The sequence below is a fragment of the Zootoca vivipara genome, chromosome 14 (assembly GCF_965207765.1).
Source record: "Zootoca vivipara chromosome 14, rZooViv2.hap1.1, whole genome shotgun sequence".
Lineage (NCBI taxonomy): Eukaryota > Metazoa > Chordata > Lepidosauria > Squamata > Lacertidae > Zootoca > Zootoca vivipara.
The window spans coordinates 41,254,646-41,271,213 of NC_142597.1; the positions used below are offsets into that span (position 1 = coordinate 41,254,646).

The 16,568-nt window shown below is 45.3% G+C and overlaps 1 protein-coding gene across 25 annotated transcripts in view; it reads left to right on the forward strand.

The window, feature by feature from the left end:
- The window catches only part of BCAS3 (BCAS3 microtubule associated cell migration factor), a 454,932-nt gene that overhangs the window by 281,916 nt on the left and 156,448 nt on the right, over window positions 1–16,568 (forward strand). Inside the window, exon 25 of one of the 25 annotated variants that reach the window (XM_088657505.1) lies at window positions 8,887–9,637. The exons of the other annotated variants lie outside the window; for them this stretch is intronic. Within the exon in view, the coding sequence (XP_088513631.1) occupies window positions 8,887–9,065 (179 nt within the window). The 3' untranslated portion in view covers window positions 9,066–9,637. Of the gene's footprint in view, window positions 1–8,886; window positions 9,638–16,568 lie in introns of those variants that run through there. 25 annotated transcript variants of the gene reach the window in all.

The following is a 16,568-nucleotide window of genomic DNA, read 5'->3' on the forward strand; positions in this document are numbered from 1 at the left end:
AGGCCAAAGAGAACCTGAGAAACTTTGCAACACTACACCCCCCCCCCCCAAAAAAACCATCTCTTTCATACAATATTTCTGTTAGCCAGCCCGAAATGGCTTTTACTGATACTTTGCCACCACAGCACTTAACTGCAATCCTTTTCCTGGTCCCTCCTTCTAAACCACAGTTCCTTCCATGCTGTTAGAGGGGAGAGGAGGGAATTGGCATTATTTATATCCATTTAACAGATTTAAGTGACTTTGGTTTCCAAGCGGTAATTGAAAGAGAAATAATTTTTAATATCTTCTTCCAAAGAGCGTGGCATTTGCCTCTTTTTAGAAGGCATCAGCTTGGGGCTTTTCAGCCTCCCCCATTTTGTGCTCTGTAATACCCACAAAGCTCTACTGTTCCCTAAATTCCCCTGTAAATGTGTCCTTCACACAATTCCCAAGACTTAGGGAGGGGGTGGGGAGTGCAGCCTGTTTTTTCGCTTAAGCCCGAATCTTCCCTTGTTACAGGAAGACGTCTTGCTCAGAAGCCTAATAAACATGGACTATCACTCTGCTTCAAGCCTACTGGCGAGGTCTCCGCGCCGCAGACTTGATGAGTCGCCTATTATATATTGGCTGAGTTCAGCCAAATTTTTGAAATAATTTGAAAATCCAAGCTGTCTAAGAAATACTGATGCTTATAGTCAGGTGGGGCCCAGCCAGACGGCAGGCCAGCGTTGTGTCTCCTCTGTTATCCTCCTGAACATAATCAGGATTTGTCAGCTGAGTTTTTTTAAAAAAAGGGGAAAGTTTTTTGTCGACTTGGACTTCAAAAAAAAGAGGGCTGTTCTATGTTTTTCATTGAGTGGCGGGGGAAGAAAACTAGCCTAGTATCATGGCCATGTGTATGAACTAGGCCAGCGTTTCTCAACCACTGTTCCGTGGCACACTAGTGTGCCGCGAGACGCTGGCTGGTGTGGCGACGAGAAAGGCGATTTGCATTGTCACGTGCCTGGCGGCCGCCAATAACCAGCACTTACCCACCGGAAAGCAATATTTCTCCTCCTCTTTCCCAAAGCTCGATGCAAACGAGCCTGGCGGCCGCCAATACACTACACTAACCGACCAGAAAGCGATATTTGGCAAGTGTTTCTTACAGTCATAATTATAATATAGGGCGGCACAGAGTTAAATTTTTTAACTTTTTTAATGGTGGTGTGCCTCATGATTTTTTCACGGAACAAGTGTGTCGTGGCCCAAAAAAGGTTGAGAAACACTGAACTAGGCATTCCCTTGATTTTGCATCTCAGCACACCCACAAGCCTATTCAGCCCCCCTTAATGGACAATTATAACTGAATTTTCTACTTTCTCCCAGTGTATGACTGATCTATTTATTTATTTATTTCGCAAGGTTTATATACCACTAAAACCACAAAAGGAGCTGTGGCTGGGGTGGTAATGTGGCCTGGAGAGAGTTTTGAGGGCTAGATAGAGAGACCTGGAGGGGGCACATTCTGAGTTCCTCCTCCCCTGGCTTAGCGGTTATATGAGTGGGGATTTGACCCTGAGTCTTGCCAGTGGTAGCCCAACACTCTTCTCCAAGGATGGGGAACCTGTAGCCCTCTGAACTCCAACTCCCATGAGCCCCAACTAGCTTTGGCCAGTGGTTAGGGGTGCTGGGAGATAGAGTCCAATAACATCCGGTGAGCCACAGGTTCCCCATCCCTACTCTACTAAAGCACAGTGCCTCTTGATCATTTTGTAATAGCTGATAACTAATATCTAACAAGTAGCTCCTTTTCATTCATAGCTGGTGTCCCATCACCCCCATTCTTACCTAATGCAAATAAAATCATCATAACCTTTATAGCCCTTGAGGCTAATTCCAAGCCAATCAAAAGTGGGCATGTGGAGGTGTTTTGTTTTTTGTTTTGAACAGCATTCGGAGGTACCTTGTGTGACCCGTCTTTTTATTCTCCACACCTGCCCCGGGAGACAAACCATTCATTAAATTGTAAAGGCTTTTTATATGAGTTTCTTGCAACACCAGGAGGCAACTGAAGCAGAAGGAATTCATGGAAAATCTCCAGAATTTATTCTCTGCTGATGTGGCCTGCAGGAAGGAAAGAATTCTCCTGAATTCGTATGCCGGGGGGGGGGGTTGTCTGTGACTCTCTTGGCTGGAGTGCCATGAATGTGGACCGGGCTAAGACTCATTCACTTCACCACTGGGGAGCTAAGCCCTCTTTCCTCTTATTACCTTTGAAAAGGGTTCATTCAGAGTCAAATGCACATACATTTTTGTAGGAACTAGGAATGTCAAAGAATTCCATCAGAAACTGAAATGGCAGCAGAAATTGCTGCAATTCACATGTTTGTTGGAAGCCAGGAACAAAAATCATGCAAGTGAATATAGCAGTATTGGGGGGTTGGGGGGGGGGGTAGTCCACAAGCATCATGTAAATAATTGTGTTGCTTCCTGCATGGTTTTTTCATGCTTCCCTTCCATTGAAATGCATTGAAATTAATAACATTAGTTTTGGGTGTAGTGGATAGTGAGATGAACAATGTAGTTTTTAGTGGAAGCCAAACTGCAGCAGAACAGAAACAGAGCTGATTGCAACAACTGCAGGTCAGGACAGACTGCTTCACATCCCTAGTCAGAACTAACCTTCACTTGCTGACAGACTTTTCAGGCAACATCTACAAGCAGAATGCTAGAGTCTAGCTCAGGCAACCCCAAACCGGCCCTCCAGATGTTTTGGACTACAATTCCCATCATCCCTGACCACTGGTCCTGTTAGCTAGGGATCATGGGAGTTGTAGGCCAAAACATCTGGAGGGCCAAACTTTGGGGATGCCTGGTCTAGCTCACACCCACTTGCTCATAGATTCACATAGAATAGGGAGAAATAGATGTATATCCCTTCATACTTGTGCCTCTGTGTGACTGGGAGCACCACCCAGACTAAAAGCAGCCCACTTGCAAAGTCTTCATATCTCCACGACAATTTTGCAGATCCTGTTTTCTAAAGGTCTTGAGCCAATTAAAGTGTGTAACCAATTTCAATAGGGAATATATCTATACCAGGACTGAAGAACATGCAGTTGGACTATAGCTCCTCTCATCCCTGAACGTTGGCCATGCTGGGTGGAGCTCATAGGATGTCCAGCAACATCTAGAGCAGTGTTTTTCAATATCAGATCCCCAGACGTTGCTGATCTGTGACCCCCATCACCCCAGACCTTTGGCTAAGCTGTCTGAGGGTGGTAGGAATTGTAGTTCAACAGCATCTGGGGATCCAAGGTTGAAGAACACTGATCTGAGGGCCCACAGCCTCCCTGCTTCTGACCTTGACCTATATAGACAGATAGGACATGTGACTCCGTTATCACTCCAGTTGCACTGACTACTTGCTCACCTTATGAGCTGAAGATGCTTATGGGTCCTGGTTAGTGCCTTTAAAACTTGAGGCAGTTTTGGGATCAGGATCTCTTACTTGTTTGTTTTATAGGCTTATATTCCACACAAACCAAGTATTTAGGTAGATAACGCTACACAAGCCATGTTGGGGCAGTGTTACCACCCTAACTAAGGGTTAAGCTATATACTTTTTTAAAAGGTCTGTGTAAGCAGAAGAGTTTTAAACAGGTGTCTTAACTACCGGTAAGCAGTGCTTGCTTAAGAGTAATCTGCAATGAGTTCCACAGCCTTGGCACAGGCGCACTAAATACCCTCAGTTTCGTTGAAGCAAGGCGAGCACTCAGTGGCACCTTTAATAGTGTTTTTTGGTTGGGCAACCATATATGGGGCATGGCAGTCTTTCAAGTGTGTTTGGGGGGGAATAATTATAAATTAATTTAATAAATTTCCATCCCAACTTTCCTCTGAAGAGCATAGGGTGGCATACATAGTTCTCTGTTCCAACCACCACTGCTACCATTTTGCTCTCATGCCAACCCTTTAGATGTGAGAGAGTGACTGCTGGCACAGGGTCAGTCAAGAAGCTTTGGGACTTAGCTGGGATTTGAATGTGGACCTCCCTGCCCTAGTCTAATACACTGGGCACTCCACTGCACCAGCTCTCAAAGGCCTCTCTATCCATGCCCAAGCCATGTGATTCAGTTCACAAGCCTAATTAACACTTTCTGAAACAATACATGAACCAGAACAGCCATCCTTTGAAATTCACACTTCTCTGAATTTTGCAATGCAGTTATCCAGTCAAGTACTGTGTGTCAAGAAATGCATATACTAGGGTAAAGTGTACATGTAAATGCCTATATTGGTTAAAATAACACAAAAAGCATTACATTGTGAAAACTGTGTTCACTAGGCAAGATGCTAATGAATAATCATCAGGGCTTTTAAAAAAAGAAAATAATAAAAATCACAATCTGATGTGGAAATGTGGAGAAGTGAACTTAAGGTTGGAAAAATGAGAAACTGAGAGACCCCAAAATTGACAGATCTGCCCAACACTCGCTTCCATCCCTGAGAGGGATGACTTGGTCCTCACTGATGAGGAACCCTCCGTGGTACTTGCAGTGTACATGTCCACCCACTGCAAATACCACCAGCTACTCCTTGGCGTCTGAACAAACCTCTTCTCAGAATTGCTTCCTGAAAAGAGCAGCAGCTTTGCTGCTTCCAGCCTCCCTGCTTTCTTCAGGGGCAGGATGCACAGGTAAGTCTCGCTTTGTCTGTGCATTTGCTTTTTGGAGGCCGGGGGGGGGGATTGCTCCCTGCGCACAAGGAAACTGCAGCCTCGCCCGTCAGAATTTATTTGCTGGCGACAGACAAGCGCGCGCAAACGTTTCGATGACTCCAGCTCGCCTCCTGCTTTCATTAGGTCGGGTGAGCCGATCCCAGATGGCGTTATGGAAATCGGCAAATGAAAACCATATTGATCGGCCTTGCGAACTAATGCAAAAAAGCTGCTCCGAAGGGGAAAAGGTGGAGAGGCGTGTGTGCTCCACTGTTCAACCCGATAGCCCCTTGTTAAGGCCTTTAATCATTTATTAATGTAAACCCACTCCTTCCCTTTCTCCTCCATTCCCTTTTCCTTTCCACTCAAATTACCACAGCCATAGAGCATCCTGTTCCATTTATCTTTTAATGTTTCCTTTATTTAATTTATTTTTAAGTTACATGTTAAATTTTATTACAATGGCAAGTGTGTGTCCTCTCTGAATCTTTCTTTCTTTCTTTCTTTCTTTCTTTCTTTCTTTCTTTCTTTCTTTCTTTCTTTCTTTTCCTCTTCTCCCTTCTGAAGCGCAGCTTCAAATGACTTGAGATTTTACATATGTGTTCGTTGCATTTGTCTGAAATGTCAGGGCCCCTGACCTTTTCCTGCTACAAACCTGTACAGAATTTCAAAGAACTTCATTGCAGGATTGAACCATAGCCCATTTGAGCAAACTTAAATTTCTGTTTGAATCCTTTCCGCAAAACACTGATGGGCTGGAAGCGGCCTAGGTTATTGTGAGAGAGTGCATTCCGCAGGGTGATTGACTAACTCTGCAAAAGAAGGCACTCCTTTTTGTCCTGCCCAACAATATTGGGCTGATCCATCTATAACAGAGAGAGAGCAATAGCATCTTGTCCTAAATGGAGCTCTTGCAAAGATTATGGGGAATGTATGTAAGCCACTTGGAGTTGTGTAAATGCTAATATAGAAAACAAAATAAAATACCCTGGTGTGTCCAGACTGGAGCCTGACCTATGGTCCGATGGGATTTGGGGATTTGGAGAAGGACCGTAGCTCAGTGGTGGAGCATCTGCTTTGCACGCAGAAGGTCCCATGTTCACTCCTCAGCATCTCCAGGTAGGGCTGGGAGAGGCACCCGGCCTGAAACCTTGGTGAGATGCTTCCAATCAGTGTAGACAGTACTGAGCTAGATGGATCAATGGTCCTACTTTGTATAAGGCAGCACAACAACCCTTTTTTGAGTGGGGGGGGGTCAGGCTTAGAGAGAATAACTGGCCCATAGTCCACCCAGCAAGCTTTGTGGCAGAGTAGGGGACTTTCACCCAAACCCTCCCCAGTCTTATGATCCCAACACTCTCTAATCACCACATTGATGTGGAAGTGAGGTTCCTTCACTCTGCTGCCATTGACTTCCCAGTAAAAGTGTGCTTGGGGGATCCTGTTGTGTAATTGTGATTCCAGATTTTTTGGGGGGGGGGGACAGGTAGTCCCAAGGGCAGGCCCCCAAAGATGTGCATGGTGATCTGTTTCGAAAATATGTGGATGAAACATATTCTTTCTTTCCGTTTCCTTGAACACTCATGTCCAAGTCCACCCCCCCAACTCTGCCTTCCACCCACCCACCCCGCTAGGGTTTGCGTTGTGATCCAACCTTTCTGTTCCCTTCCAAAGGCTTCAAACATCAAACAGTATATAAATTACAGCCAGAAATCCTCTCTGTGACAGCCAAGTGGGCCTTATTTGTGACCAAAGAGCACAGCATAAGGAACAGCAAAAAAGACTATGAAGATCTCTCTTTCTCTCTCCCTCTCTCTGCATCTCTACTAGCCCCCCCCCCCCCGTTCCCACTGGGAGTGTTGTTTATAGAGCATTATAATTTATAACTGAAGAGAGTGGATTTAATTTCAATGGAGGGGGCTCGCCAGCAGGGCGCCGGCCGGCAATCATATGAATCAGCAAGCTGCAAACGCTATTGAATGGAAAGTATTCTCGCTGGCCACAAACGGACAGTGTTTCTCCTGAAACAGCTCCCTCGGTGCAGGAGGATGCTGCCCGTCGTTCATCTATTTTACATATCTTACTCCTGTTTTAATTCTGCTGTTTTCTTAAAAGCATTTCTCCCTTTGTTGCTACTCTGCCACTTTGAGGCATCTCTTTTCCACTCTCCCTTCGCCATGCCCACCCTTTCTTTCTTTAATTTCCTTATTTCCTAACCTAACATTAGAAACTAATTATATCGCTGGACTTGTAGATATTCCCGTCTGCTTCTCACTTTCCTCCTCCCTGATTCCCCCCTTTTTCTTTTGACACATGGTGGGTTGTTGAGGGTTTATCCAAACCCCACCACCACCACCCTAAATTCTTTCATCATCTGATCCTGTGTACAGCAACTTTGTATGGCAACTGAAGTTAAAACATGCAAACAAGACTATGATCGTCCATTAGCATTAATATTGTAAAATAGCAGTCAGATTCAATCACAGGAAGTTTTATTTAATCATGGATGTTTTGTGGAGTCTGGTGCATTTCTTAAGCACAAATGGGACTGGCAGAGATGCGGGGGGAGTTGAGGAGCTGTATGCTGCATAAACCTTCAAAACTTTTGCTGGTTTTGAAATACGACCAAGTGGAGACTTTATAAACAACTTAGGTATAGCAGCTGTTCAGAGTTGTGCACAAAATACTTTGATCCAGGTCAGGGGAATCATGGGAAGTATATTCTGTTAAGATCACTGGGAATCTGCAGCTCTGTGAGGGTGCAAACCACAGTTCCCAGGATTCTTTGGGGGAAGTCATGTGCTTTCAGTGTGCAGATCTACCTGCAACTGTCCATCACCCTGACTATTGGTCATGTTGGCTGGGGCTAATGGGAATTAGATTTTGTGGGAGGAAGAGAAAATATGTTTCAGTTCACATTCTAATACAAGCACGACTCAACTTGAAGCACACCCATCTTCTGACATTCAGACTCCTTTCAATTGTATGTACACTCCTCCAATTCCCCCCTCAAATGTGTGGATTAGGGGAGAGTGGTCAGAAGAATACATACATTCGTGAAAATAGCATTAAAATACATGTGAGTGGGACTTGATTACAGAAATATTACATTGGACAAAATTGCATAGAAAATGGTGCATATTAGGAGAAATGTGTTCTAAATTGCTGGTGAATTTTCAGGAGAATATATATATATGCATGCGCAAACCAGTGTGGAAATGTGGAGAAGTGAATTTAAGGCTGGAACAATGTGAAACTGATGTTGAGAGATTTGTCACATGGCCTGTCATCCTTCCCCTCCAGCCATCATCATCATCTCACCCTCCCAATAAGCTTTGCCCAGCCCCAGAGCTCATTCAGCCATTGCACCCTCTCTCCATTTCAGAAAGTGCCATTAAAATATATTGTGCATATTAGAGGATATGCGTATTAGGGGAGAGTGTGCATAAAATGCATAGATTAGTAAAAACAGCAAACAAAAAATTAAGGGAAGATTCCTTACAAAAACGTGTATACTACACAGTATTGCATACAATTCTATATATTTTTGTATATTAAGAGTAACTAATTTAACTGTACATTTGTGCAGGGGGAGCTTTTGCTTTAGATCAGGCACCCCCAAACTTCGGCCCCCCAGATGTTTTGGACTACAATTCCCATCATCCCTGACCACTGGTCCTGTTAGCTAGGGATCATGGAAGTTGTAGGCCAAAACATCTGGAGGGTGGCAGTTTGGGGGTGCCTGCTTTAGATCTCGGGAGATTTCTATGGTACTTCTCTATAAGAGGGGTGGAAAACCTCAGGCTTGGGAGGGTCTCAAATGTGACCCTCCAGCCCTCCCTCTCTGGCCCTCAGGCTCTCCCCAGGACAAACCTCCTTTCCTCAGGCCACACCACTCACCAGCCGTATTTCACACCCTCCTAGAGGGTTTTTACCTACCTGGAATGTGTCTTCATACGCTGATCCTGCGTGGAAGATACAGTGGTGTGTGTGTATGTGTTGAGTGTTCAGAAAGGTAAAGTTTACATTCATTGTTCCACCTCATTTTGCCACTGGCCCCACCCACCCCTGGCATGTGGCTCCCAGAGGATTGCCCAGATGGGGATGCAGATCTCTACACAATTTGGTGCATGCAAAATTCCGTTATAGAAAGGAGGCAGAATCCATTCAAGTCCTTCTCTTGTGCTTTTGTGTTATTGTAGCTGGAACAACACGGCTGCAAAAATTGGAATGGTACAAGATGCCCATAAGTAAATGTGATGATTGCCACATATCGAGAACAAGAAAGATGCAAACCACTCATGCTTTTTTTAAAATGAGGAGCCCACTCATTAAGGACTCCTGCCCGTTTCCCTGCTGCACTGTTGCATTACCCGCTTAAAGACTGGAATTAATTCAGAATGGCTGCGTGCTGAATTTTTATTTTTATTTTTACTGTATTAGATTTTACTAGGTGGCTTATGAGTGTGTAGCACCACTTCAAGTTACAAATGCACATGCGCTTGTGGTAAACCTCACTCAGTTTATTGGTGGGCTTTGATGAAACTTCACAAGGCATTCAGCAGCGCAGCAGCATTGCAATGTGTTCGCACCAAAATGCACCCAGCTAAATGTATGGGTATTTGTAGAGCACTCAGTGTAGGCTGAGATAACACACAGACCTTGCTTTCAATCTAAGACGGGGTGGATAATCTTAAGGCCTCTCTGTCTGGCCCTCAAGACTCTTCCCCAGGCCACACCCACTCTCCTTAGGCCACACCCATCACTGGCCCTGCTGCACACCCTCCTTGAATGTTTTTGCTTGGCTGGAATTTGTCATGGAACTATGATAATGCCTCTTGCTTGCCTGTAAGGAAGATAAGGGGAGAGGCATGCATTGAAACTAGCCTACCATACAAAGGTAGGCTATGCCCCCTTTCACCTGTGGCCTCGCCCACCACTGGCAGGTTGTCCCCCCTCAAAAAAAAAAGTTGCCCAGAAGGGAACGTGGCCCTCAGGTTGAAAAAGAGTCAGCATGGTATAGTGTTTAAGAGTGGTAGACTCGTAATCTGGGGAACCAGGTTCGCGTCTCCGCTCCTCCACATGCAGCTGCTGGGTGACCTTGGGCTAGTCACACTTCTTTGAAGTCTCTCAGCCCCACTCACCTCACAGAGTGTTTGTTGTGGGGAGGAAGGGAAAGGAGAATGTTAGCCACTTTGAGACTCCTTCGGGTAGTGATAAAGTGGGATATCAAATCCAAACACTTATTCCAAACACTTCCCCACCCATTATCCAAGAAATCAGGATTGTCACGAGGGACGAGGAATGGAGAGAGAGCGGTATGAGAAAGCAGAATGATGAGCTGGATTTTTGTCAGGGGTTTAAATGCACTGGTGGCAAGAGCAAATGGGTACAGGTAAAGGGACCCCTCACCGTTAAGTCCAGTTACGGACAACTCTGGGGTTGCGCGCTCATCTTGCTTTACTGGCCGAGGGAGCCGGCGTTTTTCCGCAGACAGCTTCCAGGTCATGTGGCCAGCATGACTAAGCCGCTTCTGGTGAACCAGAGCAGCGCAAGGAAATGCAAATGGGTACCAGGAACTAAAGAATTCCCCAGGAATAGAGCAGTGGAAGGAGGCCCTCTTTTGGAAATGGAGATTTTTGAAATGAAGCATCAAGTTCGGGTGGGTGAGAAGGAAATCTGTAAACTCATCTCCTGATCCAATTTTTTATAACTAAAGAAGATTGACATTATGAGGGGACCTTCCCTCTTCGTCTGCTGAAAATGGTGACCTTTATCCCCCAAAACATGGATCTTTGTCAGTCCCTTCTCTCTGCACTTGCTTCAGTTTTGATGTGCTCTGAGCATGGCTAATAAACCGAGAGAGGGCCAGCTGCCTGAAAGGGACAAATTCAAATATTCTGACCTGCAAAAGTATGATATGATGCCCATATTCCTTCATTTAGCATAATTAATACATTGTATTTCCACTAAGTTTGATAAACTAACACACAGACCTCTTCCCCTCTCCACCACCAACACTATTTCTCCTTTCCCCTACTCCCTGGTGGCCTCTCAAGTAATGAATCCTGGAGATCTAGTGTTTAAATGCTTTTAAGACCTAACAGAAAATATTGTGTCTTAATAAAGCTAAGATCCAAAGTCCCAGTTGGGCCACTGTGAGCGAGGCAAAGGGTTGTCTCCGAGGTGGCATGGCACATTTTGGGATTGCTGCCCAGTCAGACCCTTCAGATTCTCATGAATATGTTATGTGCACAATCAATGGAGATGTGTTAAGCATTATATAGCTGGGTTTTCCTTGACAGTCTATTGTTGTGTAAAGAGACAACATTGTCTTGGAGGGCTCTGGGACTTGAACCGGGAGCCCTGTGGTCAGGAATCTGGCTCAGAGAGCTACCTAGATTATCCGTGGTCAGGCTATAGAACCTTCTTTTGGCACAGGAGGGAAGAGAAGTGTTCCACGTCAGCCCCTGTAATTGACATGAGGGCTGCCAGGTCTCCACAGGCTCTGAGCTGTGAGGGGACTCATAGGTGACACCTTGCAGGTTCATGATGGGGCAGAGGGTGGCACTTGGCAAGGGCCTACAAATGCACTTGCCGACTCACCAACAGCAAACACATATTTTAATCTGGCAAGGGCAGCATCAGGGAGATACCCTGCTTTTGTCAGGAGAAGTGGAGGGGACCTTCCTGGTGCCACATTGAGCCTCGGTGCTTTTCCAGTGTCTTTCAGGTGCAGCTCAACAAGGGTGGCCCAGCCCACCCACCTTTTTGCTTTAAGGATGGAAGTCATCCTTGAAATTTGGGTGCAGAGCTGCCCAAATTTGCCTAGATTAGAAGCAGTTCCCAAGCTTTATCAAGCTACCCTTTAATACAGGGGCAGGGAAATGTAGGCCCTCCGAATGCTGCTGGACTACACCTCCCATCAACCCCAACCAGCATGGCTCATGGGAGTTATAGTCCAACAACATATGGAGGGCCAAAGGTCCCACACTCCTGCTATAATAGGAGGGGCCTGGAGGGCATTTCAGTCATTGAGCCAGTTGATGTGGGCCTTCATGGCTGAGATTTGAGATGCCCTGCTCCGAATCAGCACCAGGATCAAAGTATGTGCCTTGAATTGCAACCAGAACCACATTGGAAGCTGGTGAGGATCTTTTAACATGTTTGAGCAAAGGTTGAAGTAACTGCCATCGTTTGAACCAATTGAACAGGAATGGAGGGTCTTTTTGTCCCATGAGCCTGAGGTTCACCACCCCTGCAGTTGAAGTTGTTAAATAGTTTTCAAGGGCAGCCCCATGCACAATACATTGCAGTAATCAAGTCACTTAAGGCAGAGGACTGACTTGCAAGCGATTTCCTATGACTTAGAAGGCTTATCTCTTGCACACATCTAGAGAAGTATTGGTGGGGGTGGTGAAGGGAAACCAATGCTAGTAATACCTTGGTACATATTAATCTTTCCATTATGTTCTCGGTTCTTCTGTGTGAGCCCCTGCATTCCACTGTCTCTTCGTTCAGTAATTTAATTAGGATGGCGACTTGGAGATCTTGCAGCCGATTAGAGGCCGTGACTTGCTTGAGAGATCAAGAAAGCAAATTGATAAATGTCAGAGCAAAGGTGGGCTGTGTGGGAAGAGAGAAGGGGAGGCAGCCCTATGCCTTTGGCTCTGAATGAGTGATCAAGGTCAGCTCTGGTTTGTTAACATATTCTGGGACCCCAGTTCATTATAAATAGCACCCTGGTGGTTTGCCTTTGCCCCTGAAGATCACGGCTGAGATTTACCAGTGAGCCTTCTTTGTAGCTGGTTGGAGATGGGAGAGAGGAAGCACTCCTTAAAAACCTAGAAATCAAACTCTTCTGTACTGAATATCTTAAAAAGGCATTTGTGTTTTCCCAGGGCTGGGCTGGCCCAATATATTTTGCCACCTGAGGCAGAGGACGAGATTCCAGACTGGTAGCTGAATCTTAGTTGAGCACTAGTGATTGGATGCTGTGTATTTAGGGGCATCAATCTAGGCTAAGAGGGTGAAGGGGAAGCGAAGAGGGACGCACAGCTTCAACATCTCACTGTCATTGCCCACCCCCTCTGCCTCACTCTGACTAATGGTAGGACTGCCCCGCATATATATTGAATCATCAGGATCTCTTGTCCTAGCAGCACACCTCTGCCTCCTTTGGGTATATTTGATTGGATATGAAGTGGAGAAATCTTCCATGGGGCAGTTCTTCAGAATCTTCTGTGCTGCTCTTGCCCGGCTCCTGTTCATATCAATGGGGCTCACTCAGGAGAACCTCCCATATGATTATTTCCAGTGGGTCAAATCAAATAATCATGTGCATCAAGAGTGAATTCTGTTCTCTTAAGTGATGGCCCTCATTAGTTTGGCCACAGCATCATTGCAAAAGCGAACTATGATGTGCCTAAAATGTGCATGTGCTAATTTACGTGTGTAAGCCCAAATTTTAGAAAGAATTGCTTTAATTCCCCTAGTGGGGAAGACTGTGAGCAGCTCACCTGTTTGCTTACTCAGTCTCCATGAAGGAACATCAACACTTTTCACTGCTCTTCCTTTTTCTGCTTCTTATCTTTAAAATGGACTTGGACCTGTCTGTCCTTCGACTAAAGCAGAGGAGGCTAACCTGTGGCTCTCAGTAGGTTTTGGGACTTCCAACTCCCATCAGCCCCAGCCAGCATGACCTATGAAGTCTGGGGTGATAGAGTCCAGCAGCATCTAGAGGGCTACAGGTGTAGTCCTCCCTGAAATAGAGGACAGTCCTTTGTAAAGTAGGACATGAGACCACCTTAGAATCTAGCCCAAAAGGGCACCATCCACAATCAAGAGGGAATTGGCAGCAGGCTTAGGGAAATCTCAGGCCTTGAAAAAGTAAAAAAAAAAAACCTTTAGAAAAAAAGAGGTCCCTTTTTTCTAGAGGAGTAATTTGGTAATCAGGATGTTAATGTGAATCCACTTTATTTGCAATTTCCAAAGCCATGGGTGAACCAAATCATAGCTCACCTTCAACAAATACTTCTCCAGATTTTGCATTGTGTTTCTCCAACCAAATAATATGTATGGCGACATGAATGTTTGGGGGAAAGCATGCCTAAAATTGCATATATTTCTGAAAGTAGCTTATTAAAAGAGCATTCTATTAGGGCAAAAATTACTTGCAAAAAAATTTTCTTAGACAGAATTGCATACAAATTGTGTATATTAGGAGAAATTTGCGCTGAAGTGCTGGCTAATTTTCATGAAGACTTCTTTGAATAATAAAAAAGCAAACACATGCAGAAATGAGAAGAATGGAATTCAAGACTGGAACAATGAGAAACTGAGAGAAGCCAAAATGGAGAGATTTGTCACATGGCCCATGTCACATGACTCCAGCCCTCTCAGCCTTAATCGACCCACCCTCCCAATATGCTTCACCCTTTGCCCAGTAGCTCATTCTCTCATTTGCAGCCATTGCAGCCCCCTTCCCACGTCAGAAAGTCCCATTCAAACCTCTTTGCTGCTGTCGCTTTTTTTCATAGGCCCCAGTTCCTTGACATGAAGTTAAGCTGGTGTCAAGCCCCTTCTCCTACCAAGAAGTGTCCTCCAGAAAGACTTTCTTAAGTCCTTTCCCCCCGCCCTTGAAGTGAAGCTGCGAATCGCTTTGAGGTGAATGTGTGTGTTTTTTGTTTTGTTTTTTCAAAAATCTAGAACAAAAGAGTTTTTCCTTACAACAGCTGTGCAGTTTTATTAAAAATTTAGAGAAATCTTATGTGTCTAATCCTTTGAGCGGATGTGTAATTACTTGGCGAGGGTGCTTACACATGGATAACCTAGCTGTACTGTGAGACAAGATTCTTATGTTTAATTTAAAGGACCGGAGCTTCTGCTGTGGTAGAGATTATCAACACCAAGCCCTAAGAAAAGAACGCACAGCTCAAACCAACCGCTCTGCGTTTTCATTTGTTGCACAGATGTTCGGGGCCATCTGACGAGCAGATAGCGGAGTTGCCGAGACGGCAAACGGGCAGGAGATGTGCAAGAGAGATGTGAACATCAGCTTTGTATTCAGTGGGCTTTTTCATTTGCTTATGGGGTTGGGGTTTGTTTCTTTCCTGCTTTCTGGATATGACTTGTCTCCTTTCTGCTCCAGATTAGCATGGCTACTCTCTCTGTTAAGCTGCATCCCTTACTCAAGGGTGTGAGAATAAGACGATCCGTGGCTACTAGGCACAATGGCTATGTTCTACCTCCACTGTCAGAGGCCATATGTGCTTGAATTCTAGTTGCTGGGAATCACAGGTGGGGTGAGTGCTATTGTGCTCAAGTCTCATGTCCAGGCTTCCCATCGGGACATCTAGTTAGCCACTTTGAGACCAGGATGCCAGACTAGGTGGGCCTTTGGCCTGATCCAGCTGCAGGGGTCTTCAGGTGTTCCTAAAGTGTGGTGCTTCTAGAATATAGGGCATGGGAAGCTTATATGTGTTCATGGAGACCGAATGTGTACCTTCCTTCCATAGAAAGGCCAGGCATCGTTGTGATTTCCCAAATGCATGGGGCGAGATCCTTCAGATTTGCTTTGGCATCTAAGCCTTAGATGTAGTGAAATTGCTCGCCAGTGAAGGTTTCAGTGGAAACACAGAGAGAGATCGGATGAGTACCAAGCAATCCTCGTGTGATGGAATCAATGGAATCATTGGCAGCGCCACCAGCCTTTTACCATGTCGCCTCCATGGAGAAAATTTTGACATGCAGATGAATGAGACCCTTGTGTAGATGGGGCGTCATCCATCTCCTGGCACTCAAGTTCACTGGAAGCTGCAGACAGGGCAATGCTTAGCTCTGCCTCCAGGCTCCTTGATGTTGCTTTCTGGAACTTCTTTAACTGACAGGAGGTGCGATGCTGTGACCCCCTTCAATCAGGGCTGGGCAACTTTTTTGGTTTTTTGTGGACCACATACCCTTGGAAGTAAGCTGCTGGGAGTGGAGCAGGCAGAACTAAAAGTGTGTGGGACCACCCCTTTTCTTTCTGTCTGCTGCCCCTTCTCTCTCTTTCTCTTCCCCCTAACCAGCTAGACGCCAAGAGATAGTTCACAATTTTAGTCTTGCAGGTGGCCTTTTAAATTAGTTAAGCAACCCCATGAATATATCCACCTTGGATATACAGAGACCTCTGAAAACAATATTCAGCCAGGATCATTGGAGGAGGGTGGGAATAAATCTTCCTGGCATAGATGGGAAGCTCCTACAGAAGGTGAAGGGGCAGGTGCCTTGACAGTAGCGAGAACCTTCTCCTGTCTTTCATAGTGTGACTTCTCTGAGTACAATCCTAGGTCTTGCAGTGGCCTCATCACACTGGCTCTTGTGAGATCTGCTACCTACTCATTATGTCTCACTGCCTGCTGATAATTGCTGTCTAGGCTGGAAGGTATGGAGAAGCAGGAAGTTGCATCCGTAGCCCAGTGACAAAAGGTACTCCTGTATGTACCAGGTATATGTACCAGGCTTGGCCAGTAGTCAAGAGTCTTGATACTGCCTGCTAATCACGGAGGTCAATGTTGCGCAATGTATTCCCTTCTGTGCCTGAAGAGGGCTCTGATCCCAAATGATCCCAAGATGATGTTGGACTCCCATCATCCCCATGCCGCACAGCTGATGATCAGGGATGGTGGAAGTTGGAGTCCAGCACTATTTATTTATTTATTTATTTATTTTATTTTATTTTATTTATGCTTACATTCCTTTTTTTATATTTTGCTTTTTCAGGCAAGTGCCCACTCAAAGCAGCTTAAGAACTTAAAACAGCGAGAGATAAAGAAAGCAGTAATACAAAATTTTAAGCTTAAAAAGACAGCATCTGTCCAAAACCTGGAGCGTACCGGGGTGG